General features: G+C 45.8%; 1 protein-coding gene across 1 annotated transcript; it reads right to left on the reverse strand.

The window, feature by feature from the left end:
- Nucleotides 1-15,572: 15,572 nt before the first annotated feature.
- Nucleotides 15,573-17,868, reverse strand: LOC118685519 (cystatin-like). Its single transcript, XM_036381084.1, has 3 exons — nt 17,575-17,868; nt 16,982-17,095; nt 15,573-15,978 (listed from the first exon to the last, which is right to left on the reverse strand). Exons 1-3 carry the CDS (start codon nt 17,851-17,853, stop codon nt 15,901-15,903), a joined length of 471 nt encoding a protein of 156 aa, XP_036236977.1. The 5' UTR covers nt 17,854-17,868; the 3' UTR covers nt 15,573-15,900.
- Between the last annotated feature and the right edge of the window lie 9,336 nt (nt 17,869-27,204).

The raw sequence follows: 27,204 nt of genomic DNA on the forward strand, positions 1-27,204 counted from the left end.
ATGTCAACAGAGGGAAGTGATGTGACCAGGGGTGCACCAAAATTGAATGGCACAATAGTGACCCTGGCCCAAAGACAAACAGCACACCCCCAGTACCCACCAGAAGGCTGCTGAGCCCCACTTCATCCTGGTCCCCAGAAACAACAGAAATTAGCTGAAATGACAGATTCTAGCTGTATTTAAGAAAATTAACTTCATAATAAGGATATTCAAGCACTGGAATGGGTTGTCCTGGGAGCTGGTAAAATTTCTGTTCATGGCAAACTTCGAGTCCCACAGGACAAGACCAAAGCAGCCTGGTTTGAATTCACATTTGACCCATTCTGTTCAAGGGCTTTCCATCAAACTGAATGAGTCTCTGATCTTGTGCAGCATGTTAACCTCACTGTTCTTCTGGTTTTTCCCTCAGTTTTTGGGTTGTTTTTTTTTTTTTTGTGTGTGTGTCTGTGCTCTTCTCTCTGCCTGTGCTTGGTTTCCTAGACAGTGATCAATACAGGTCAAGAGCTGGGCCGACAGCTCTGTGCAGAAAGAAGAAATATTTGCTTATTTCTGCTGCAGCTGAAACCACATCATAACACAGTTCCCCTTTCAGTGGTAACTAAGAAGAGGCTGCAGCAGGAACACAAAACTCGTGAGCTGGTGAACAAGCTGCTGTCAAATGGATTTGTATGACTGGTAGCTGTGGTTGTGATTGATGAGTTGAATGAATTCTGCTGGTAAAACTAAGACAGCTTCTGTCAAGCACATCACAGAGTGGCATCATGGCATCATTTTCTGCACTGCACAGAGTGCTACAACCAGCAGCAAAGGCAAGCTGTAACACCGCTGCTCAGGAAAAGGGCTTGACTTGCATGAAGCCAGGAAACCAGAAAAGAAGGAAAATAATGCTCATTCTACCAGAACAAAACCAGAGAAGAGGAGCTGGAGAAGTTGCCTACACTGTGCACCTCTGCACCACAGCACAGTGGCAAAACACAGCCTCAGAGCTCTGCTCCTGGTGCTCATCACCCCTCCCAGGCAGGGAGGGCACAGAGGAAGCCTCCTGAGGCTGGAAAGGCCACAGGGCACCTAATGGCTTTCAAGCTGGAGCAGGGTCAATTTAGATTAGAAAGAGTTATGTTTTTTATGATGAAACGCTGGGACAGGTAGAGGTTGTAGCTGCCCTGTCTCTGGAAACATTCTTGGTCAAGCTGGACTGGGCTCTGAGCAAGTTGGTCTCAGTGAAGATGTCCCTGCTTATTGCAGGGGTGTTTATTTAGGTGGTCCTTAAAGGCCCCTTCCAACCAGACTGTTCCATAATTCTATAATGAAGTCACTTGCCAGAAACTCTTCCCTTGATAAAAATCTTCTCTCTCTCAGGAGGATTTATCCCTTGCAAGAGGGAAATAGCACTGGGAAGGCATCACCATCTCAAATTATCTTCAACCACCTTCAGTGATGCATCCTCCTGTGCGGCAGTACCAGTTGTTGGTTTCTCTGGGTCTGGATTGAAGGCACTGGAGACAGTATTTCATGTTCTGACTCAGGTGTTTATTATTTCTTAGCAGAAATAAAACAGTTTCATTACTGTGAGTTCAGCAGCTTTTCATTAGAAGGCACAAAATGGCCAACAATCTCTTGTTACAAGGTCTTTTAAGACTAAACTATGCAATTAAGAAAGGACACCTAGATTATTTTCCCTTTTAACCCAATAACTGATCCCAAAGAGCTGCAATGTGGACTTTTCAGCCCAATTACAAAAAGCCACCCAAACCCATGGAGAAGGAGGAAGAAGAAGCATGAAGAAGAAACTCAGGATGACACTTATGCCCTCCATCTTGCTTCCATCCACAACATACTAAAAATCTCAAAATCTAAATTTCTCACCAAGTGAGTCACCTACACTGCTCTCTATAATCTATTTCACACTTTTGTGGATTCTGGTCTATTCTGGAGTTTAGGAAACTTTCTCCATGAGTGAGGGTCAAAGTCAGTGCTCCCCTGGGGGTCAGGGCACCCCAGAGCAGACAGAGAAATATTCCCAGTGCTCTGGGTTTCCACACTCCTGTAGCCAGCTCCTTCAGCACAGTCTGCTGTAAACACCCTCCTCACGTGCAGCTCAGAGCCTGGCTCCTGCTCCCTGATCCGTGCCACTTCCCAGGCCAGCAGGCACTGTGAGTGCTGAAATTAAACAGATCACTCACAACTGGCTTTCTGTGCAACAGCCCTGCTTCAATTGGCTTTCCCTGAGTGTTCAGCCCCGTGTGCTGCTGGCTTTTGCAGGAAATGAGCCGAAACCAGCTCCTGGTATGTTGAAATGAAATCCAGCTTTTGAACATTTGCAGGAAGAAATCAGGGATGGCTGAGCTGCTCAGGAGGACCCTGGTATGCTTGAATCCAGCCCCTGCAGTCCAGAGCTGGAGCCACCAACATCTCCCTGGAGGGCATAAGAGATGGGGCAGAGTAGATCTGCATAACTTCAGCTTTGGCAATAACCACAACGGCACAGATCAGCAACTCTGACCCCCATCCATGGGGAATATCAACCACACCCCATCCCCTGGCATGTGGAGCTGCTAAGATTCCAACCTCCACAGATGGGAAGCAGCACATTGTGTTGCAGCTGCTGTTTTGGTGCCACACACACGTTAGGCAGTGTGAGGATGGGTAGTGCCATGTGCATGAAGGCAGGAACAAGTCAGGAGCACGTTGCACAGCCAGCTGTGGGAGGTGAGTTTATGACTCAAAATCCTGGATAGCTTAGGCTATAAAATACCCAGGATTTGGGGTTTTCTAAACTGAAGGTCCATACCTAATATAAAATAGAGAAAAGCCTTTTTTACCTTTGTAGGAGATGGCTCCACAGCAAAGGGGCTCCTGCAAGAATGAGTTTGGTGCTGAAAACCAGAGAGATGAGCAGCTTTTCTATCTGCCCCCACCTTTCCCTTTCTTCTCCTGCCTTGGGTCTTTCCTGATTAGCTCTGCAGGAGGAAAAGCTCACTTTTGAGCATCATTGTTACTGCCCTGTAGAGGAGATCAAAATGCACATCCATGGCTTGGCTTTTGGACTTGTCCTTGTGGCAAGCTCAAGAGAAGTCACCTTGTTCTCTGCTTTGTCGGGTAGGATGCACCACAGGGGCAGCTTTGAAAGTGAGTGTGGCAAGAAGCTGAAGCAGCACCCAGCTGGAAATCCTGCACAGGGAGAGAAACCACAGGGCTGGAGGGGTTCCAGATCCTTGGAATGATGGGATAAGACGTCAGCAAGAGGGGCAAGGGAAGGTGCAGGAGTGTGGAGCAGACACTCAGCTGTGGGAGGAAAGCCAGAGGGAACTCAGGGCTACATGGAGAGCTGCAGGAACAGAACAACTCATGCTTTCCCCACTCACACAAACATCCCTGACCTTCCAGTGGAAGGCTGGATCATCCAATTTGCAGTGAGAATGAAATTCATTAGAAGCAGGAAGGAAAAAGGACACATCATCAATTTGATGGAAATAACATGGTTTTGAGGGTGCTGACATGAATCACAAATTGCATGAAATTTGTTCAGTAGAATTGGGTAGGTCAGAGTGATTCAGATGTTTCATTTCAGCTTTTCTTTATGCAAGTGCATCCATTCTTCTCTTTGAAAGGAGACTTTTATTTCATATTTTAAAGAAATAATAGAAAGAGCTAAATAACCTGAAAGTTATATGAACTATTTTATCAAGAGAAATCCAAAGGGTCCAAGGTATAATGAACACTTGAATAACAGCATAAAGCACTTATTTTATCTCAGCAGTGACCCCAACACACCAGCTTCCCCTGAGCAACATGGGCCACAGCCCTGAAGGACTCTCTCCTGCAGAAAACATTCTGGTTTGTGCCAATAAAATGAGAGCATTAGTGCATGAAGCTTGCAGAGATGGAGCAAAAAACCCTCAAAAGGATGAATGTTGCATGACAGCCAGAGGCAGAACAAAATCTCATTCCCTAGTCATCACTATGGGTGTGTTTTCTCTATTTTCTATGTGCTAATGAAGGTTCAGGTAATAATTAAAGAAGGTAGGAGGGACAGAAAAGCTTCCTCTTCTTCCCCTTCACAAAGTAAATTTATGAATTATGGAATGTTTGTTTGTAACAAAAGTGGCACCTTAGGTTTGTGATCATCCCTACACAGTTTTCATTTTGAAATCTAATTAGGCAGCAAACTTTTATCATTGCTAATCATGTATTTGCAATTAATACGTTGAGGATTATTTTCATTTCAGTGTCTCACTTCAGAACAAACAGCAATTGCAAACCATCTGCCTTCCACTTGAAGCTCTTGGAAAAAGCTCCCCTAGGCCTGAGAGGAGCAATGCTTTCAAATCCATCTCAGCTGACGCCCTGCATTCTGCATTGGGCAGAATTAAGAACACCATCGTCCAAAGGCCAAATGTTTTCATCAGGATGAGAATGAAATAATGTGAAATCATTAGCACACTGTAAAACTTCTGCCTCCAAGAAGATTTCTGCCAGGTCCAACCTACAGGTGGCCAGGAGTTCACTCCTCAAACACACCTGCACTTAACACCTGCATATGGCATTACTCAGCTTCCTTCCTGAGCAACGTGAGAGGAACATCTGCATTTTCCCCAAGGCAGTGATTCATGATCCCAATTCTCCTGCTGCAGCTGCTCAGGAATGAGATGCAACCAAAAAGGAGCAGAGAGGCAAAAGCAAGAGGTAGAAATGTTGTGAATTCCTGTTGGGCTGTGTTTTCCAGCAGTCCTGATTGAAAAGTAATTTCTCTCCATAAATTGGAAGCACAGTTGTGCTGAGGAGGATGTGCTCAGAAAGAAAAGCAAATGTCAGAGAGCTTGAACCACACTCCCATTTTTCAATAACTTCTTCATCTGATAGCCTCCAGAATCAATCAGAAAAAAAAAAAAAACCAAAACATTTCAGCTCCAGCTTTTCTCTGCACAAATGTCTCTAAGATTTCTGCCAACTGTCAGCATGTCTGGCTCATCAAGGAGAAGCAGAAAAACTTCTAAGCAAAGAGACCAAGTGATCCAATTCCCTGAATGCTTAACTCCTCTGATTAAATACTCAAGGCTGAGGCTCTGAGGGTTTATTTATCCTAGGGTGGAGCAACCAATTAAACATCTGATGCTTCTGCAGCCTGTCAGGGTGGTGTCACTCCCAGCTGGCCTCAGTTACCAGCATTTGTAGCCAACAAAAGGAATGAAAAATGCTCTCTTTGAAAAGCAAGGCAGAAAGTGATAGGTGGGGAGGAAGAAGGCAGGAAACAGCAGCAACCTGCCCTCTCTACCTATCTGCACAAAAAAAAAAAGGATGGAGTGACACTGGCTCTGCTGGAAGGGGATTGCCAGCCCCATGAGCAGCAGTGGGTGTGGCAGGAGATGACAGCTCTTGGCTTGCCCCATTTTCTCTCCTGCTTTCATCCCCAGTGTAGCCAGGCCCTTTACTGGGCTGCAGCCTGAAACCCTGAGCCCCCAGCTGCCAGCCCCTGGCTGAGACTCAGCTGTGCTGCAGAAAACACATCTGTATCCCTGGCTGAGGTCCTGCACCACCTGAGACACATCCATCCTGGTGTTACCCTCACGTGGCTCTTCCCTGGAAGGTTTGCATGGATCCATTTTGCAAAGATCTTCTGTGGGTGCCAGGAGCATGAAGCCAGGCTCTGCTCTGTGATTCTGAGCAACAGGATGAGAGGCAAAAGGCAGAAACTGGAATGCAGGAAGTTCCACCTGAACATGAGGAAGAACAGGTTGCCCAGAGAGGTCGTGGAGTTTCCCTCACTGAAATATTCAGAGTATACTCAGGAAGTGTCTGGAGGCAATCCTGTGCAGTGTGTCAGAGGATGAACCTGCTCCCTGAGCAGGGAGGTTGGAGCAGTGACCACTGTGGTGCCTCCCAGCCTGTCCCATTCTGTGAGATTCCATTTGTCTGCCCCTCTAAGGCACATCTGGGTGTTGCTTTCTTGTCCCCTCCAACAGCATCTCCTGACTGGAGGAACCTTCTCAAAACAGTACTAACATCCAAACCAGATCGAGAGGAAAGTGAATCCTCACTGGCTCTTATTGCTTCCTCACTACTCAAACCTCCTTAGAGCAAGTTTGCAAAAGTACAGGAGAGAGAATTAATTGCACATTCTCATGTGCACAGCAGATGCTAGTAATTTGTTCAGTGTAAAACTTTTAAAGAAAACAAAACTGCAACACCAAAAAAAAAAAAAAAAAAACCAAAACCAAAACCTTAAAACTTGCATCTGTTTATGGAAAATAAGGGTCCTACTCTGCCTGAAATTATTATTTTTCTGTAAGGCAAATGAATAAAGCCTATCCTAAATAATTTTTCAGCTCACTGGGAAAGCAGCTCCGCAATTTATAGTCAGATATTCATTGGAAATTGCTGAGGCATAAGCAGCACTACCTAACAAAAACAATCCTAACATTTCATGAAAGTGTGTAGGTGGAAAGATGCAGATACTGTACAGCACAATTAATTTCTCCAAGTAGTAAAATCACCCATGTTTCATAAGGGTCAGATTGAGAGAGTTAGGAAATGTTCCTCCCTGAAAATTCTATTATGATCAGGCCGTTTATTCTGCAGTTGCCAGAACAAATTAAAAGTTACAAATTGACAAAATTGCCCTGACAAATGAGAGCTCAGCTCCTCTGTAACCACAGAAGTGAATATTTACATCCACTAGCAGGTCCCAAATGAGTGTGGGATTATTATTTTGGGTAAGAGAGGAGCACCACATTATCACAGAATGGGTTTTTGGGTTGGAAGGGACTTTGAAGGCCATCTAGTCTAACCCCATGCAATCAGCAGGGACATTTCCCACTAGGTCAGGTTGCTCAGAGCCCCTTCCAGCTTGACTTTGAATTATTATCACCATTGTACAAGCTCAGGAAACTGAGGCACAGAAAGATGAAGGAACTTGCCCAAAATCATCCAAGGCCAGTAGCAGAGTCAGAAAACAACTCAGAATCCTGGGGTTTGGGACACTCTGTCCCTCTGGGAAGCAGTTGGGCTCCCTGTTGCCTCCACCAAGGCTCTGCCAAGCTGGGAACACCCAAAGGCCAACCTTGCCAAGGTGTAAACCTCAGCACCAACAAAGGGCCTCCCAAAACCTGCAGTGGACCACCTGCAACAGACAGGGATGTGTGGACCTGCATTCTTGCCTTCCGGGTGAATGTGGAGAAGCTGGACACGGGTGTCCAGAATTTCATCCTGAAGGTCACAAACTCTGAACACCCATGAGGACTCAGGGGAGCAGTGACAGTGACACAACAGCCTGAAGCCTGCAACAGGAGAACCACAGCATCCACTATCACATCCTTGGAGGAGTCACAGATTGATGCAGAGCTCCCTGAACTACTGGGAACCTGCTCTTGGGTCCTCCTGTGCCATCCATTCTCCAGGCTGAGCCTCTCAGGGGAATGCCCCAGCCCAATCACCTCTGTGGCACTTCAGAAACATGGAGAGCACACAATTCTTCCCCAGCACAAAAGGGGTGGGCCACAATTTGTCCTGGCCCATGAACACCTCTGTGCATGCAATCCATTTTCTCCTGATCCATCCACCACCCCCCCATCCCAGTTACTATGCAGCAGCCAGATTAGTGTGGAGCACGTTTCCCTCCAGGATCAGCAATTCATCTTTCCTTGGCAGCCTCTCAGCTCCTGCAAAAACACTTTGTTCAGGCCTGCAGGGCTGGGAGTTTGAAGAAATGTTACTTCAGCTCTAGCACAGCCCAGTAAATGTGATTTGTGCCATTGATGGTAAAAGGCCATGAGCTGCCTCGTGGTCCTTTCCACTGCCCTGACAGTGCAAGAGCTCAGGGCACGCTAATACAGGAGGAAATGCACTAATAATAACACCATTTTGTGACATTTGGGTAATTGGTTTTATGAAGGGCTATAAATAAACACAGTTCAGGCAGCAGTTTGTGCATCCTTGCAGGAATGGTGGCAGTCCATCAGGGAGAAAAAGTGGCACTGCCACCCTTGCTCTAAACACCACCAATTTTGTGTAAACATCCCCAGAAGCTCCTTTTCCATCCCTCACAGCCTGAGATGTCCCTTCAAACAAGGTGTTATTTTGATAAACAAATGGCATCTGCCTTGGGAGCTGCAGGGACCTGTGCTGAGCTCTGCCTTGCAAGAGAAAGAGGAGCTTAGGAGAACCAAGTAACCAGAAACCATCCTGAGACATCTGTCATTCTCAAAACTATTAGGTTTTGGTGCAGTCTGAAGGTCTTATCCACCTTTTATGGTACTCCATAATAAAGAAAATTGAGCATACCAGCAAAACTGACCCATAAAAATAACCCTAAACTCATTACAAGTAAGACATAATGATAAAAGTCAAGTTACTCCTGAGATTAAATAAATTTAGTGAAGTAACTGTTCTCTCATTAAAAAATGGTAGCTGGTAAACAAATCCAAATAAAAACCTCACACCTGAGTGTGAAAAAATGACTTTTCCTCTGCTCTGGCAGTGGCCTCAGAGCACAGAGTTAGTTCTGACCAAGGATTGAACCATTCTATGTTAAGCACAGAAACCCAAAGGCTTCCTTCAATCTCACTGTTATTTTCTCCTTAAATTGAAGAGTAGGAAATAATAACCATGAGTTCAGCTGTGCTCTTACTGAAGATTTCTTTCCAAACCCAGTAACTGAGGACTGAGATGCAGCTGGTAACAAGACATGCATCACTACAAACTTTCTGCTGTTCAGCAGCTGCTCAGCAGCTCTTTAGTGGCTGTTGTGCCTCCAGAGAGGTAAGAGATTTTGCCTTCCACCACCCCAAGCAAGCATTGAAAAGAGGGGATCTTGTGCAGAGCTCTCTGGGGACTCCAAAAAGGAAAAAGATTTTCTGAACAGCCCACAGGAGGGTTTGGAGGGGACATCCTGGCTCCCCCAGACACCACAGCTGGCACTTGGTCATGCTATCAAGATCCCCCATCCTTTACTCAACACTTTGTCTAAATTCACATCCACCTCATTAAATTCTGGCTGTTAGCAGAAAACAAGAAATTTAGCCATGCCTGACCTGGGCACAGGCAGGACCATCCCCAGCCAAGCACTCCCAATTAATATTTGCACCTTCCCAACCTTTACCATTTGATACGAGACAATTTGCAGTTTTCCCAGTCTTGCATCAAAGTGGGGACTTTCACCTTCACAGCGACTGAGCTCTTAATTGATGGCACAACATCCCAGGAGTGAGCAAGCAAGCAGCAAGCAACAAAAAAAAAAAAAAAAAAAAAAAAACCATCCTGATTTTCATTTCTTCTGCACAAGGATCCCAATTATGCCATATATCACATCATTTGCATTGCCACAACACAGCCTTTTATATCTGCTTGAGTTGCCAGCTATTTAATCTCAGTCCACCTTTAAAAAAAGACTTGTAGAAAATGAGATGCTTGCTTTATGCTGATGCAGTTAAGGGAGCTAATTTCAATTCCAAAGCAAACAAGATTTATGCAAGTCAATAGACTGAGGGGTCCAGGAGCCAACTAGAATAAGGCTCTTGTTCTGGTTTAATAATCCCTGGGACAGTCACAGAAATTTACATAAACTAAATTCTCCAGATCTCATCTAATTTTGGGCAGTAATTTCCTAGGGTTTGGAGGACATTAACCACTGATTTCAGAAGTGCACATAACAACTTTTCCTGTTTTTGCAGTTGGCCCTGAAACATACTTGGGGCAGCATAAAGACAGTTTCCCACTTGGTGCTTGTTTGCCAGTATTAAATGCCACTGGGATCAAAAAAGGGCAGTTTCAGTGTCTGCAGAGTCACTGATTTACCTGCCTATTGCAGGGTGTACCTGTGTTCAGGAGCTCCAATATTTTCAGGCAGGGCATATGTCAGCAGCTGTTTATGGGGAGGCCATGCAAAGTTCTACAAAAGCACAATAGGCTGCATTTCAATTAGACCAGAGATGTGAAGAGTCACTAAATTAGTCTATCTTTAATCTATTATAACATCCAGATTCTGCTTCTTTTCTCATGGCAGCATACTGAAAAATAGCTGAGTATTTCACCAAAATAAGTCAATATTTTTCTATCTGATCCTGGTTTTCCCAAAAAGCTAAATGTAAGGAGATATCTTCAGTGTAACATTTTCAGCAGAACTCAGCTAAGTTCACAGCCCTTCCCCTCATACATTTATGTTGGTACCTGTATAAAATTTGTAGCAGCCACAAACAGAATTTGTCAGTCTCTGGGTTAGACTGCTTCTCCAGGCACCTGCCAGGTACAAAGGATTAGTGGTCAAGGATGCTCATATTTCAATATCCCAATTCCCACACTTGCTTACATGGCCTCAAGGCTTCTGTTTGCAGGGACATGACTGACAGAAGCTCTCCAAATGTTTCCATCTGAGCTATTGAGAAAAACACATTTTCTATTACAGAATAGAAATCCCATAGCAACAAAACCAATCTTTATCATGATCTCAGAGAACATTGTAAACACTAGGGGCAGACACATTTGGGTTTGCTCATCGCACTTACAACAAACAATTCTCTTCAGAAGCAGGACAAGAGGATGGGGTTAAATTAAAGTAACTTCCTTCAGCTTGCATAACACCTGGACACGACTGAGAGGTGTCTGTTGGCAGTGGAAATACCCAGGCAAAGAGCTGCAAAAACAGGTGCTGATCCTGCAAGGGGTATCTGTTGTGGACATCCAGGATTCTGAGGGGATGATTGATGTAGTCCCTCCCTAAGTCCCCCTGCCTGACCAGGGGACACTGATCTGTCCCCTCTAGTGTCCTTCTGCCTGGGTGATCAGAGCAGGCTGGATCAGACCTTCCTCCAGCAGACACTTGGAAGCAGATGGACCTGCTGGGATAAGGAAGAGGGCTGTGGCAGATGCTCGGTGCTGCCTTCCTTTTGCTGAGGGTAAGAAACCGGCTTGTCTTCCATTCCTGTGCATCTTCTGTAAGATGCTGACCCCCTGTGGAAAGATTTTGTGTTACACGTATGAGACTACAAGAGTTGAGAAAGGAAGGCTTGACTTGGTCCCTGGTGTCTGGGGGATCCAGGGAGCACTTTTCCATGCTGGAAATCCATCCAGTACTGTTGCTTGCCCTGCTCTTCCCTGCTAGCAATACCATGTGCAGCAGCAGTGCCTTTTTCTCTCTTCCAGCCCTGGGAGACACAAGTGTGATTGTCAGACATCTAGGTTTCAGGAAGGCTTGTGAAACTGCACAAGAGAATACAAATGCCTCAGTAAAATGCAGATACTAATGCTTAAGCCCAGGGAAGAGCAGCCCAGAGGGACATCTGGTCATACCTGCAGCTTAAGTGCTGGTTTCAGATGCCATCAGACAGCATCTTCCCCAATGGTAGGGGTTCCCCTCAACATTCTCTATAAAAATAAAAATTTTGTAAAAGTAACACTAAATACATAAACCTTGCTTGCCTGTGACAGTATTTCAGACCAAGTCCAGTGGAATGTGACCAAAACATGTCAGTCTGGGGCCAATTTCACACTCACTGCTCACTCTCACTACTTCCCAATCGAACTGCCTCTGTTGATAGATGGAGGATGCTCAGTGGAGCACCTGAAAACCTGTCAGGCATTTTTCCCCCCACCTCTCCTCTCATTATCAGCTGAGAAGCTCTGCAGTTAGCACTGAGCTGACACTCTCTGTGACCAGGTGAAAAACTTGGTTTACAGCAGGTCTCCTCCCTGGTGAATCTGATCTTCCAGACCCCTTATCCTCTAATATCTGAATTCCTTGCTTTCCCAGCACAAGCATCTGCAAGAAGTATTTCCTACATTTGGAAAGTAGTTTACAAGATCACAGAGCAAATAAGTTTCTTGTCAGTTCTCCAATTTCCTATCAAACTGAGATCCCAGACAGTTTTGTTCATGCAAGCAGCTGGGCAAAAAGCATGTCAGAGCTGTAGAAACATCATGTTTCATTACTCTTTCAACATCTCACAGAAGAAATCATTTCCACTGAACCATCTGGGGTGTACAGCAGACACTGAAAATGTCAGATTAAATAGGAAAAACATTTCCATCTATGTTATCTGGCTAACACAGAAAGCAGTGAAAAGACCTGCTGTTCAGCAAGGAAAAGGAGGTAATTAAAAATCTGTAGTCATCTTAACCAGTCCCATGGGTTTCACCAAGGGAAGGTCAGTGTAATTAGCCAACCTGCCCAGCCCAGCCATGCTCAGAGGCCCAAAACTAATTTCATTTTATAGGTCATGGCTTGTCTTGAGAGAAGCCTGTTCCTCAAAAGTTCCCACATACCCTTTCTGGAACCAGCTCTGGGATCCCCAAGCTCACCAAGCTGTGATTCTGCACAGATGGAGCTTGGTACATCCAGTGTCACCCAAGGGAGCTGCAACGTGGTGTCTGAAGAGCATCTGTCCCACTGGCTCTGGAACTGCACAGCTGCATTTGTGAACCAAAGTCACCCTTAAAGCCCAGCCAAGCTTTTCTCCAGCCTCCTCCTGCTTTTAGCCAGTCCTGGCACTTGGAGATGGTAATTTTCCTCCATGGATGCCAGGGCTTCCCTCCTTGGCCCCACAAGAAGGGGAAAAAAAACCCACTACTCACCTCTACAGATGGAGACACCACCTAGGACAAGGGAGAGAGGCATGCTTAGTGTAAGCATCACTATTTCACTGAAACAACTCCTCTTTTTCCAGCTTTTATACTCAAGATATAAAATCCATTCCCTGACCTGAGTCCAAATTTCTTCTGCAGCTGGATGCTGAAAAGTGGTGGAGTTGGCAGGGCACAAGGTATGAAGCTTCTCAGCTCATGGGGAAGGGAGGACAGTGCCTCCTTGCAAGGCATGGTACAGTGAGGGCATCATGAGCCACTGGGGGATCTTCTCCAGCTGGAAACAGGGAAAGGTTTTCCCCATCATCAGCCCTGTGCTCACACACACCCACATCTCCCTCCAGAAAGCTTAAAAAATAGGGTCCAGCACACGCCCCAGCTTATCACAGGGATGAGCAGCTGAGCTTCTCCTTTTCTTCCCTGCTGCAAAATCCCACCAGCTCAGGGAGGTTGGGCAATGCCCTGTGAGTGAGTGGTGATACAGAGGAGAGGTTTCATTCAGCATGTGTCACCTCAAGCCCTGGGCCCTGCCCCAGGGTCTGCTGTCCCAGTGAGCCGTGACTCATGCCAGAGGGTCAGCAGGGAGACACTCAGAAGGGATTTGCACCATGGAGCCTGCAGGTTTGCTGCTCTTCTCATTCTTCAAGAAGAGTCCTCCTCCTCACCCTTCCTTGCTCAGCTGGGATGATGCTGCCCAGAGAGGAGAAACAGGCACCTGTCCTCCCACCTTTCTCACCTGCAGGCCACCACTAAAGCTGAGTGACAAGAGTCATGGAGAGGCTCAGCACTGCCAGCAGGGATCCAATTTAGGACACTTTCCTACTCAACCCTGCAGAAATTATCTCAGGTGACCATTGCATCTCACAAGGAAAGGGACATGAGTCTTCCCTCTCCCATGTAAAGAGATAAATTCCAAGATTCAAAACTGAATGCGTATTTGATTGGTAGATTTGACCTTCTGAGGGACCCACACTAGAGATTCTAAGGCATTGCATGTTAACAATGAACACAACCAAGCATCTTTAAACACTCCTTGAGAGGTCTCCATGCCTTAGGCTAAGGAAACACTGTGAGTGCATTCACATCAGCAACATCACTGGGTGGCCCAGACTGAGGCTGCAGGGTGATCCAAATCCTCACATGGTCGTTTCCTTCCATAATTGCAGGAAATTGCCATTTCAGCTGCGTGCACAGGAAGTGTCCATACCTGGAAGGAGTGCTGATACAACTTCAAGATTCAGAAAAACCCTGTAGGGCAACAACCCAGGGAGCAGCATGAGCAGGAACAATGAGCCAGGAGCCACAAGTCCATGTGAGCACAGGTCTGCAAGGGCAGGCACTGCTAAGGAGAACTACACTTCTCACATGGTTGGCCCTAAATCTGCCACTGAGAACCAGAGCCAGGAAAAAGCCTTGGGTTCATGAGCTGTAGCAGCAGGCAAAGCTCTGACCCTACTAAGCTTCAGGAAGAATGTCCCCAGAATTGATGTATGAGATGCAAGCAAAGCAACTACACAAAACAAACATTTCCCTGGTCACCTGTTCACATCTGATACCAACATTTGAAAAAGTCAGGCAGAGAATGCAGCTAAAAAATGAGGGCTCAGTGTTCAGCTGGCCCAGTCACTGCCAGCCAGCCAAGCAAAAAGACCTGAGAAGCAAAATGCTCTTGGCAGGGGAACTTCCACTAACACTCTTAGCCTGCTGCAAATGCAAAGCAACACAGCCCACAGCGGAAGGTGTTTAAATTAGGTCAGGCTTTTTTTGGCACTTCTCCAGGTGGGATAATCACCAAGGCTGACACTCAGCAGTTTGTGAGCTGGGGTAATCTGTGCCATTCATTCATGCCCTTAGTCACTGGCATTTCAACAGGAAAACGCAGCACCTCCAGATTCAGGAGCTCCTAACACTCAAGCTCATCTTCTCTTTTCTCCATGAGCTGTTCTGAGCTGCTGGATAATAAATACAACAAAGTGCTGGAAATGCCTCATATTGTCTATCTGCACCTTCCTTTCTAGCCTAGACTCTCTTTGAGTGAGACCTGTGCAATTACCCACCCTCAAGCCAAGAGGACAGATTAACAGAGGCAAACTCACCCAAAGCATGAGGGAATCCCTTCCTCACTGCCTTGTGCTTGTGTAGATGGAAGCCAGGGAATAACCATGTATGAACTGAGGAGATTGAGAAGGACAGCTGAGGGCACCTGAGCAGCCTGACCCAGGATTCCCAGGGTCAGCAGAGGGAAATGTGCAGAGTCACTGACCTGGCTGGCAAAACCAGGCCACCTTCATGCGGTGCACTGAGAATGGGGTGACGAGGAAGGGAAAGAGGGATGCAGATCTTTGGTGTCAGGCAACCAGCTCATCCTCACAACACCATGAACCAAGGTGTTGCCTAATGTTCACTGCAAGCTTGGCAAACCCTAACAAATGATGGGAAGTGGCATTTCCCTTGGGAGGAAGAACAACCCACAGAAGATGCACTCCCAAGGAGCTGGACTCACTGTATCCATGGGTGAGATCCACACCAAAAGGAAAAGGTTTACTTCAAAATGCAAAAACACAAGATAAAGAAATGCTCTATCAGGACTGTGAAAAAAAAGAAGCACCTCCATTGTTCACCTCAGCACTTCACCCAGTCCCAGGACTCTCTTTTGACCTGCCACCTTCCCCTAGTACCTGAAAATGTAATTTTATCAAGGGGAGCCTCCTCCTTCCTTACAGCCTTAGAACAGTACAGCAGCCAGCACCCAAAACCATTACAGCTCCAGCCAATCTTCCCAAGATCAAGAGGTCTCCAAAGCAGAGTTCCTTCAGTGAAAACAGCTAAGGCTTCCATGTTTTACTCAAAACTGGAGGCCAGCCTAAGGAACAAGCAGGCATGGTTTGTCTCCTCTGTGATCAGGACCCAATATTCCTTCTCATCCCATTCTTAGGTGACAACTAAAAGCAAACCCTCCCTCCCAGACAGCAGAAGATCAAAGAAAACCACACATCATGGCAATTATTAATTAAGTTTTTATGTTTACAGTAGTCACTTAACATGGATACCAAGAGGTTTTAATAAGAATTCTGATACTGGAGTGAATTCATTGGGAAAGCTGTAGAAGACCAAAACAGCTGCTCTAAAATAGTCATTCCAAAGAAGAAAAAGTTGAGATCATACTGTGCTTTAAAAGTAAAGTTACATGGTTTAATTTGCATAGCACAAGCATACATCAGTAGCCCAGTTACAGGCTTTGATAAAGCCCATCTCCATTTGTGTTATTGCCCTTTTCTTTTCAATCTGAACAACTGGCTGCTGGTCTCTGCTGGAATCTAGGTAGGCTTACTGGCACTTGCTCTCCAGCAGCTCCACTTGGTTTCTCCAAGGAACATTCAACACTACAAAGTTGCAGATGGTGTGCTAAGGAAAGAAAGAAAAAAGTAGTTAGGAAAATGAGAGCATGAAACAGTGTCATTTACCACTGTTCTTCACTCCTGTGGCTCTCTACATTTGCCCTCTCCAGACAAGTATTCTGGAGCAGCACTCCTGTGCTCAGAGTGAGTCACATCTCTTAAATAAACCCTGAGGAAACAAAGCTGAGCAGTCAGCACTGCTGACAATCAGGTTATCTCCTTTATCCACTCACAGAGGAAAGCTTTCAGCATGGATAATAGTCAAGCATAAGCCCACAGGCACAGCTAAGCCACTTGTGACAAATCATTGCAGTTGCCATAATGGTACACACCAGTTTTGTGCTTCTCTTATGTGCAGGTACACCTCTCACACATGCAGGAACAAAGGGCACATACATCCCTGTTGCTGCCATCAACAGAAGGAATGAAGCACCATGGAAAAACTCAGGCCAGATGAAGGCAGACCTGTTTGGTGCTCCCACCCAGAAAGCTCAAGCACTCATTACAAAATGCCTGTGTAACTGGCACAGGGAGATGGGGTGATCTGCTTCTTTTGGGCAGTGCTTTGCCCAAAGCTCTATTCACAGCAATACAAGTCCCACAGGAAAGCATGCCAAGCATGTTTACATCACCATGGGAAAGAAGAGATGAGAATTCTGAGGACTCTGGACTGAGAGTCAGGAGGCCTGCACGCCTGACAGAGTTTCTTCTACATACCCTTCTGATCCAGACCACGACTGCTTCTTAAGAGAACTGAGACACATGTACTGCTCCAGCCTGAGCCCCACTTAAAAAACAGCCAAAAGGCCCTGCCTTCTGTGACATCAACTGGCAAGACAAGTTCTGCAAGGGCAAAGCCTGCTTTGCCTTGTTAAGTACAAAGGCATAAGGTCTCTGATGCTGGCTGAGGCAGACAGGGGACACTGACCACAGCCATCTGTACGAAGCCAGTGGGACAGGGCTAGAAATGGGGAAGGGTGGGGGTCAGCAGGCTGTGCCCTGGAGCCTACCTTGGCCATCTGGGGCTCCTCGTGGAAAGCACAGTGCTGGATATCAGTTGCTGGCTTTGTGCAGGTTGTCCGGGCAATTTCCACTTTCATTATGTACTTGACTCCAGCCACAATCTGCAACAAGACAAGCAGGCGGAGGCGGCTTTACTCACAGCACACGGGGAAGGGCTCTCTGTCGAGAGAAGCCTGGCAGGAAGGCAGGCAGTGATCCTGTTACATGATGGAAAACAGACTGTGAAAGTACACAGGGAATTGGATGTGGCAACCTCCACCAAAGAGGCACTTGGCACCTCCTTAGAAACAGGAAAGCAAATCCAAGTAAACATGTCCCACAAAGCAGCAATAAACAGAGACGTGTTAACTCATGAGCAGCGCAGCGAAGCCACTGGCTCCTTCCATAGCACGCAGCACTCAAGGTCACTCAGACTATGAGAAGCCAAGATATAAAAATAGAACTTCTATCCACCTTTTGTGGGGAAAAAAGCCGACAGCTTGCAGAGACCCCCGGGCTAGCGCTCTGCCCTTTCTGCACAGGAATCCGGCCGGCCTCACCGCCAGCCCCCTCCCAGAGAGTGCCGCCCCCGGTGTCTCACCTGTCTCTGGGCGCTGATGATGCGCACCACCCGGCTGCTGTACATGTCGTTGCTGGCCCTGTTGTACGCCGTCATGGCGAACTGCAGAGCCCGCTCCAGCCCCTCATCGTTCTCGGGGTCCTCGATAGGCTGCGGGGCGCCCACCATCAGCGGGCGGAGCCCTGCGCCCCGCACGACGCCGGCGAAGAAGAGCAGGGCCGCTGCCAGCAGCACTGCCACAGACACTCTATCGGCCGCCATGGCTGCGTTCTGCCAGCTCCCCCTCACGGCCGCCGCCATTTTAAAGCCGCGGGGCGGGGCGGGCCCGGCGGTGTTTTGGGCTGAGCCCGGGCCCCGCCCCGCCCCGGCCGGGAGCCCCCCGGTCCCGCCGGCCTTGGTCGAGGACTTCCACAGGGTCGGGGAGCGCGGGGGCAAAGTGGAGGAGGAGGATGATGATGATGATGATGCTTTCCCGCACGGGAAGCTGGAGGCTTTTTCCAGACTCTGCCTCCTCGTGGGTTATTCTTGTGCTTATTTCCCTCTGCTGCGAAGGGAAAATAAAAGCCACAGAGCATTTTAAGCTACCGGTGTTTTGTTGCCAGCACACAACACCTTGAGTAATTTCCTACCTCTGCCTCCGCAGCGCTGGTGTTGCCTCACCTACGCTTCGAGAGGCCGAGGCGGCTTCCCAGACAGACGGCTCTGCTTCCCGTCTGCTCCCTAAATACCAACATTATCTCCCTCGTCCCATCAGGAACCCTAAGTTTGGAAAGACAGGACTTAATATAGCATGAGGGAGCCAGCTCCAGTGAGATTTAATGCCTCATGGAATTGTTAGGCTGAGAGAGGAGGAGGAAGTTTTGCACCTGAATATCCACAGCTTGCCTTATAATGGAAAGGGCTTGTCTGCTGACTGGAAAAGCTGCCTGCATGCCATCTATATCCAGCATGGAAAAATCCCTGCAGTTTGCAACAAGCTGAGCTATCAACACTGACAGGACACTGGGGTCATTCTTGTAGTGAGAGAAATAATCACAGAATGGCTTGGGCTAGACGGGAGGACCTCGAAGATCATTTCACTCCAACCCCCTGCCATGGTCAGGGATACCTTCCACTAGAGCAGGCTGCGGGAAGCCCCAGAATGAACGCCACCAAAATCACCTGCAGACACCCAAACAGAAACAAGCTGCGTTTGCTGGCTATTGACAGTCCAAACCCCATGAAATTGGGACTTGAAACAAAGCAATTATGAGGAGAAAAAAAAAGGCTTGGCAAAAAAATTATGTTCTGATGAATAAAGGGCACCTGGATCATGAAATAAAGCTGCATTTTGTCCGTTTGTTTCTGCAGGGTTCAACAATCTTGCTCTATCAGAGGTGCTTTTTTAAAAAATATAAAACAGAAATTCATGAATAACCAGATAAACAAAGAAGCTGGTAATTAAAGAAATTACCAAGCAGCAGAAGACTCATGATAACATTGCAAAAGTTTGTAATACTGTGTGCCATCAGTATAACTAGAAAAATAGTAGTTTAACATCTTCTTTTGTTGTTGATATTTTAGCAATATCCAACATATTTTCATCTGCCTTTTTGTCTATGCTTCAATTTCACTCAGGACTGGTGAGCTTCTTATGATACCAGGCTTACTAATTTCTGCAGATAACTGGTACATCCCTTGCCCTTTCTCTTGATGTCCCTCATCTGTCTTTCACCATTCAAAAATATAGTTGTCAAACATGAAAATTTCACTTTTACAACTGTAACCATTTCAATATATACATATGTGCAGAAAATCCTTCAAATAAATGTTCTGCAGCCTCCAGCCAAAGCTTCTGTATGGACACAGAGATCCTGTAAAGTACAGTCAGCCAGGCCACTGTCCAGTTGGAGAGTTATATGGATAGCTCTATCTCTGTGGGACTGAAAGATAAAATGCCCCATTGAATTCATTGAAAAGATTTGTAAGATCAAGCCCATAAAAACAGGGACAACAGAAATGGCAGATGGAAGTTGGATGGCAACATCAATGGGTAGTGTTGCTGTAGGCCATGTCCCCTGGGAACTTTTCATGGCACAAAAATAAACCTGGGGGCTTGTGTTCTTAAGGGAAAGAGTATCTTTAACTGTGTTAATTTCTCCACTTTGCAATTCCTAACCTGTGCACAGGGCAATTCTCTGAACACACTTCCAGAGTTTGGTTGAACTTCCCAGAAAAATCTCCATTGTGGCAGCCCCTCACACTTTATCTGAGCACCTCCCCTCCAGGCCTGCTATCTGCATTTGTCTAAAGATAACAGCCTTCCTTTGCCTGGTTCCTGCAGGGCTCTAATCTCTGCATGGCTCTCACATGGAGGAACAAGGGCTTTTGTCGTCATCGCTCAGTAATGAGATAGCAAACCTCAGATGGCGAAAAATAATCACGCTCCCTACAGGTAGGAGATTGCCTTTGAAATATCTCAAACCCAATACGCTCTAAATGCCTTTTTAATCTGCTTTTTGACTCCTTTTTAAAATACATCAATCATAAATTAAGGTTGGATTTCCAAGTTTTCCTCTGTCAAACTGGCTGCCAGAACCAAATGCAGGATTTGCATATGTTCACATGAGAGTCCCGGGGCTCACAAAAAAAAGGCCTCTTGAGCAAGACAGTCAGCAGTTTATGAGATGGGTCTGAGAGTGATTCAATACCAAAGGCAAAACTATTTCACTGCAGTAGAAGAGTGTCCTCTGCTTATGGAAACAAACCCATGCTACATCAGCTTATTCACTGGTGGTGGGAGAGAGAGTCTCTGCCTGCCCCTGAGACTCATGGTCACCACTCCCTGCTGTGGCATGCAGAGGCACTCTTTTTCAGGAGAGGAATGGAGCCAATGCCATGACTTGTCCATGCAAAGAAAACCAAGTCTCTGTCTTGTCTCTCAGCTTCAAAAGAAAATGAATTTGAAAGTGCCCAATGAAATAGGACACAGCCACATCTCTTCTGGATGTGCACACATGCCTTCACATACTGGCAAGCTCTTGCCACAAGCCAAAAGCCAGAGGTGGCTTTTCTAGATAGTCTGCTAGGTGTTTGCTCAGCTGAAAAACAGTAAATGCCAGGAGAGGCTTCAAGGGCACCAAAGGGCTGCTCTGAACATATTTCTGTGCTGGCAGTACAACTGGATTAGTAAAGACTCCCTCTCAAGTTCAAAGACTCCTAAATAAGCTTAGCACTTAGTGCTGAGTGCACCTTTTGGACAATTCAGTGGGAATAGAGCTATTGGGAAACACAGGCTCTCAGTCTAGGTGTTGAGCCCTCTTGAAGGCCTTAGTTTTCTTGGGAACAGAAAAAACAAGTAACAGAAAAGAAGTGCAGGTAGCACTGCAGGCTGTTCACTCACTGGTGGTCACTTTTAGGAATTAAGTGCCAAGCATCTCCCAGCACTGATCTCAAGTAGGTCAATGATTATCACCCTGCAGACAGGTCAGGACTTACACAGCCCTCTGCTGAGCCCCAGGCTGCTCACCTCACTTCTGGGGTGACAGCAGCACCTGCTTTGAATCCCTTTCCCTTATGCTAGTGCAGAAGATAATCTGCCTCTAAGAAATGGGTATTCACTTGCAGACATCTGCTTAGTAATTACTGCAGTTAATCTGCCCTTATGCCCATGAGGGGAGGCTTGTTGTTTACACACAAGCAGTAAACAAAGTAATTGGCACCAGGAAAAGCTGCATTTGAAATAACTGCATGCAATCACTTATGGTCAGATTGTGCAATTGAAACAGTGAACCCACAGTACTGAAAGTCAGTGCTGGTTTTAGTGAAGTACTGGTGCACTTGGGATTTTAGCAAAAAATCCCTCTGCAGCAGAATTCTTTTTTTACTCTAAGAAATATAAATACCAGCACAGCAATACCATATATTCAAAATTATCACCAGAGATTTTCTGCAATCTGGTGCCTTTGATGGCTACATTAGCTTGTATTTACTAACAATAATTTGGCCATCCTCTTTTCCCTGTATTCTTCATCTTATGTATTTGCCTCAGTCTGCAGGAGAAATAGCTTTGCTGTGTGAGATTTGTGTTCATTAGTTCTTATTACATGCTTTTTTCTTCCCCAGGAATTGTTTCCCAGAGCTCAAGAAAATGAGTTGACCAAGTCCTTGGTCGCCAATCCAACCCAAATCATGGAGTGTGTGTTTAAGCTTAGCTTCTGAGGAATACCAGTGACTTCACATGACTAAGAAGAAGCCTTAAATGAAGTTTATGTTTGTGTGCTGTGCAGAAACTGGTCCTCCAGCAGCCTGCTAGGATACTAGACTGGGATACAAAGAGTATCCCAGTATACTCTGAGGCTTTGCAGATCCCTGGAAGCCCTGAGGGGAAATCAGTAGCACTGATTTCCATGCCGAATTCCCCCAAGCTCCCCAGGAGCTGGTTCACAGTCACACCACTTGTGTTCTCCCCTTAGATCAAACCATTTCTCTCCTCCCTCAGCAACAGCTTGTAGTGTAACTTCACTACTTCCAAGTCCAAGCGCTTCAGGGAATAGCACGAATTTGAGTGTTCACTCAGCATGGTATCATGCTTTAACTACACATATTTATGTGAAGGCCCTTTTTCAAGAGCAAGACTACAAATCCCTAATCCTTGCAAGAACACAAAATTAAAAGGCCATCCAGGAGCTCAAGTTTTTGTTGGTTCAAGTCAGCTCCTCTGCTGTGATGCCAGCAGAGCCAAGCCAGATGCCAGACTGCTTTACAGACACGCAGTTGCTTTGTTTTTTTCATTGTGGAGTTGGGGAAGTGTGCTTGATTTTTTTTGTTTGGTTTTGTTGTTTTGTTTTTAAGAGACAACTGTTGTGCTCTCAAATGAAAGATTTCTTATTGAAAGACAAATCAATGGTGCATAGCCTGGACATTTTCACAATCCCCATATACAACCAGAGGTACAACCTCTGTTTTAGGCTTTGAAGTGTTTGCAGTTCCTGCCTGCCCAGCATTTCAGAGCAGAAAACTCTGCCTGGTTAAGGCTTTATTGCACGGAATGGGGAAGCAAGACTTGAATCTATGAAACATTTGAGTGCTGAGAACAGCCAGTTCTCAAGGGGCTGACTTGCCAGCAGGATTCCTCACTGCTTCTCATTAGGAAGGATTTAAACTCTTTTCTACATTGTGCTTGTTGGATTTGAAGCATGGGAAGGGGTAGGGATACCTACTGTGTTTAACAATTTCAAGAGAGGAATCATCAAGGTAGCTTGCAAACAAAACCAGTCACCCGTACCAGACAAACTGGGATACTTGGCCACTAAGACTTTTCCCTCAAGAACAAAGTGAAATTGTGAATAACCTCAAAATTCACCCCACCAGTAGCTCACTTGCTGCTCTATGCATGCATATCCAGCAAAAAGACCAGCCCACTCCAAAACATGAAAGGGCCTTGAAGAAGAGTATGATTGTCACACATAAATAAGATTACTGCACCAAGGATCATTATTTAATTAACATACAGTTAATCTACAGGCCATGCTGCAGCCTACATTTATAGTTATCAATCCTGCAGGTTTCAGCAAGCTCAAATGCACAAGTAAAGACTCACTTTCAGGGCAGTATTTTTACTCAAAGAAGTGGTTATTTGTGAGTGAGGCAACTGCTTTGTATCCAGTAGCTGCTGTCAGTTCGCTCCAGTTCAAAAGTTTCAGTCATCCAAGCAAGGAGACAGAAAGCCACAGCAGATCACTGCACCTAACACAGAGGATGACACAGAGCTGTAAATTGTGACCAGCACAAGCCTTAAGAAGAAATCTTAAGAAGGTGGAGGGAATAGCAAAGAATGGGTCACACCACCAAGGAGGGCAGCACTTACCAGTGGAGCTGTTCACAAAGACTTGCACAATATTCTCCCAGCAATCTTATGTAAGACAAGTCTGTAAAAAACAGACCTAATGCACTAGATTAATCTGAACAGGAATAATTAAAATGCGTAAACTTAAGGAGAAAAATAAAATTGTGAATATTGAAAAAATTAAATTCCTTCTCAGATTCCCAGCTGGCTAATAATTATTTGATGAACATGACAACAGGGCAAGGAGAAGGAAGCTTTCATTTCACTGCAGTTTACTGGGGAGTTGTGTCCAGCTCCTGTAGGAATAGCTGCATGGATCAGGTGTCTCATTGCTAAGAGCTCAGCCACAGTGCTGTGGTGTTGGTGGACCACAGTTCAGAATCCCAGCACGGGTCAGCTTGGAAGGAACCAGTGGGTCCATGTGGTCTCTGCTCAAGCAGGGTCATCCAGAGCACATGGCACAGGACTGTGTCCAGACTGTTCTTGAGTATCTCCAGTGAGGGAAACTCCACAGCCTTTGGCACCTGCTCTCCCTTTGGCAATTCCTAACCTGTGCACAGGGCAATCAATTCTCTGAACACACTTCCAGAGTTTGGTTGAACTTCCCAGAAAAATCTCCATTGTGGCAGCCCCTCACACTTTATCTGAGCACCTCCCCTCCAGGCCTGCTATCTGCATTTGTCTAAAGATAACAGCCTTCCTTTGCCTGGTTCCTGCAGGGCTGGAAAGCACAGCCTGCAGGGCTCTAATCTCTGCATGGCTCTCACATGGAGGAACAAGGGCTTTTGTCGTCATCGCTCAGTAATGAGATAGCAAACCTCAGATGGCAAAAAATAATCACGCTCCCTACAGGTAGGAGATTACCTTTGAAATATCTCAAACCCAATACGCTCTAAATGCCTTTTTAATCTGCTTTTTGACTCCTTTCTAAAATACATCAATCATAAATTAAGGTTGGATTTCCAAGTTTTCCTCTGTCAAACTGGCAGTCAGATCATAAGGTAGTATAATGAATATCAAAGTTTGCATATGTTCACCTGAGTCCCAGGGGCTGGAACCTGAAGAAACCCCTGCAATTTACTGTGAGATGTCTGAGGGGAAACAAAATCCATGAGGCTGTGATAATACATCACTGCACCGGCCCAGCAGCGACACGTCATATGCAGAGATACTTATTATGCAAAATAGATTTCTTATTGGACTAAGAGTAAACTAATAAAGCCATCCACATACAAACACACACAGACACCTACCAAATAAACAAAATGCTTCCTGGGTGAGAGCAAGAAGGGGAATGAAAATGATGATTGCTTCTGTATCCTTGAGAGATTTTGAAAAGCCCAAATGCCACTCAGCTGTTTGAGCATTACTTTCTGATTCTGTAGGCAGTCTGGATAATGCACTGACATTATGCATTCAGCCCTTCTTTTGTCCCAGTGCCAGGGACCGCCAAAATCAGAGAGGACAGAATGAAGTTAGGCAGCTGGGTTGTGGAATTAAATAACCACATTGGCACTTGGTATTTTCTTTCCAGTTACTTCTGAATCCTTTGGTGTCAGGCTGAAGTATTCCATAGGGCACTTGGATGCTGGCTGTTAAGCTTCAGGACTCCAGCTGATCAGTTTTTTAAGTCGTAGAAAATCACTCAACAACAAAAAGGCCTGATTACCATGGCTGCACTTCACTGGGAAAATAGAGAGCAGCTGAGCATGCCTTGAGGCAGTCATTACAAGGACATCACAGCCACTTCAGCATCAGGCAGCATTATCCACCTACAAGTCCTGCTGTGCTGAGCAAAGCAAAAGCCTCACTGTGCCCAGTTGGTACAAAGAAAGAAGCCTGGAGGGTTTAAAGCCCAGCACTTCACTTCTGGGCTCCAAAACACACAGGCAGCCACATAATGCCAGTTTCTCAGGTTGAGTAATGCTTTCTTGATGCAAAAAGCAGAGGCAGGAGTAACATTTTAGCTGTCCTTATCTTTCAACAATGAGAACATATCTCCTGAAGCCTTTGTTGGCTTCCCAGGAAAAAATTTAATTCTCCCCCAAAATGTTCATCTAAACTACTCACAAAGACACCTTGTCTTTTTCCTTCAAATTCCAGCATAAAATTTTGCTTGGATGAAAAACTAAAGCAGTGGACAGGAAGGCAGTGCACTAAATCACTATCTTTCTGCTGCTTGTCCCTCTGCCTGGATCTTGCTATTCCTGCTATACGAGTTGAAACTCAGAGTGGTTAAAAGAGCTGCTTCCTCTTCCTGGGCTGGTGCATTTGCAGACACTGACAAGGAGTTCAGTGTTTACATGCCACAACCCCAGAAATCATTTGGAGTTCTCAGGACTGAAGTCAGCTCATGCTGGGTGAGGACTGTCCTGTAGGATCTTTCTACATTGTTCTTCAAGATCTGATCCTTCCTGCAGAAGTAAACTGTGAATTTGAGGAGCTGTCAATATGGCCATTAATTGAACTTCTAGTACAACTGATGGCTTATAAAGCCAGTACAAGCAAGGTTCTTGTCCAAGAACACACAAAATAGCTGAAAACATCGAACCAGATTTGACTCAAGGCCCAGAATCCAGAGAAAGAGATTGAAAATATGCCATAATACCTCTCATTTAATCGCATTAGTATTTCTTTATTTCTTCCCTCAGCATATTTTCTTTCAGCCACAGGAGGAGAGTCCCTCCAGGAGGTCATTGTTAATAAACTGAAAACTGAATTTCATGTACTTCTGAGTGATCAACATCAAGGACTTGTTCCGTGCATGCAATAATCCAACCTCACATGTGATTAACAATGTCCACTTTAATAATGGTCAGGAATGCAGGCTCTTTTCCCCACCACTTTGAAGGATTTTGGCTGTAAAAGGGTCCAAAATTTCAAGGTCACCTCAACAGTCTAAAGTTTGGAGGTAATTCACTCCTTTGTTGACACAGCCTTGCACAAGGTTAAGGGGTGTTTTAATCCAGGTGAAAAGCAGGCTACCCTCTCCTCAGCCAGATGAAGGCAGCTGCTAGGCTGCAGTTTCCAGAATCACAAGAGAAACTAAAAGAGTCTTACCTTTCCTATTATGAATGCTGGCCTGCAGGCTGCTTTAGAAGAGTAAAAGAAGGTTGCATACCTCTTACAATCATAGAGATCATTGCAGGAAAAATGCAGAAAACATCTATATGGTACCCTCACCTGCCTGAAACTCAGGGACTCCAACACCTGCTTCTACAAGTCCTTAAAGAGACAACTTAGAAACTCCATCTGCTTCATTGTGAGCAACACTGGGAGCCTTCTAAGGGGGTTTCTATAGCCAAGTGAGCATCAGCCAAGGGCAGGTGGAATCATGTGGGTGGTCAGTGAATCAGCCTCCTTAAGACACGATGCCTGTGTAACTGGACATTCCCAAGCACAAGATTTGGGGAAGAAAGAGCACAAGATTCTCACTGTGAGAGAAGCAATACCAGGGGAAGCACAGCCCTTTGCATGAAGCAGAAGTTGAGGTTTGCTGGGAATCCACAGAAGTTCCAGGCCAGAAAGAAAGAAATGAAATTATTTATGGAGGGTTCTCAAGCAATCATTAGCAGGGCTGACTGAGACCTGGGACCCAAAGGTTCATTCCCAGCTTCATGCATTTTTTAACTCTTGGGCATACCCCAGTCTTGGTAAACAAGTAACCCTTGTTTCTGCAGCTGCTGCTTTTGGGCTGGAAGCAGCTCTCATCTGTCTCTCCCAATGTGTCTGTTCCCATTAATAGCAATTTTAAAAGAACCTTGCTGCTTTTCCATTGCCATCCTTGCTGCCAGCCATATACCATTAAACACAAGAAATAAGAA

This window comes from Molothrus ater, chromosome 3, assembly GCF_012460135.2.
Source record: "Molothrus ater isolate BHLD 08-10-18 breed brown headed cowbird chromosome 3, BPBGC_Mater_1.1, whole genome shotgun sequence".
Classification (NCBI taxonomy): Eukaryota; Metazoa; Chordata; class Aves; order Passeriformes; family Icteridae; genus Molothrus; species Molothrus ater.

Coding starts and splice junctions, on each gene's coding strand:
- LOC118685519 (XM_036381084.1), bottom strand. CDS start 17,853: ATGGCGGCGGCCGTGAGGGGGAGCTGGCAGAACGCAGCCATGGCGGCC. Junction 17,096..17,574: donor TCATCAGCGCCCAGAGACAG/GTGAGACACCGG, acceptor GTCTTGTTGCAG/ATTGTGGCTGGAGTCAAGTA. Junction 15,979..16,981: donor AGGAGCCCCAGATGGCCAAG/GTAGGCTCCAGG, acceptor TTCTTTCCTTAG/CACACCATCTGCAACTTTGT.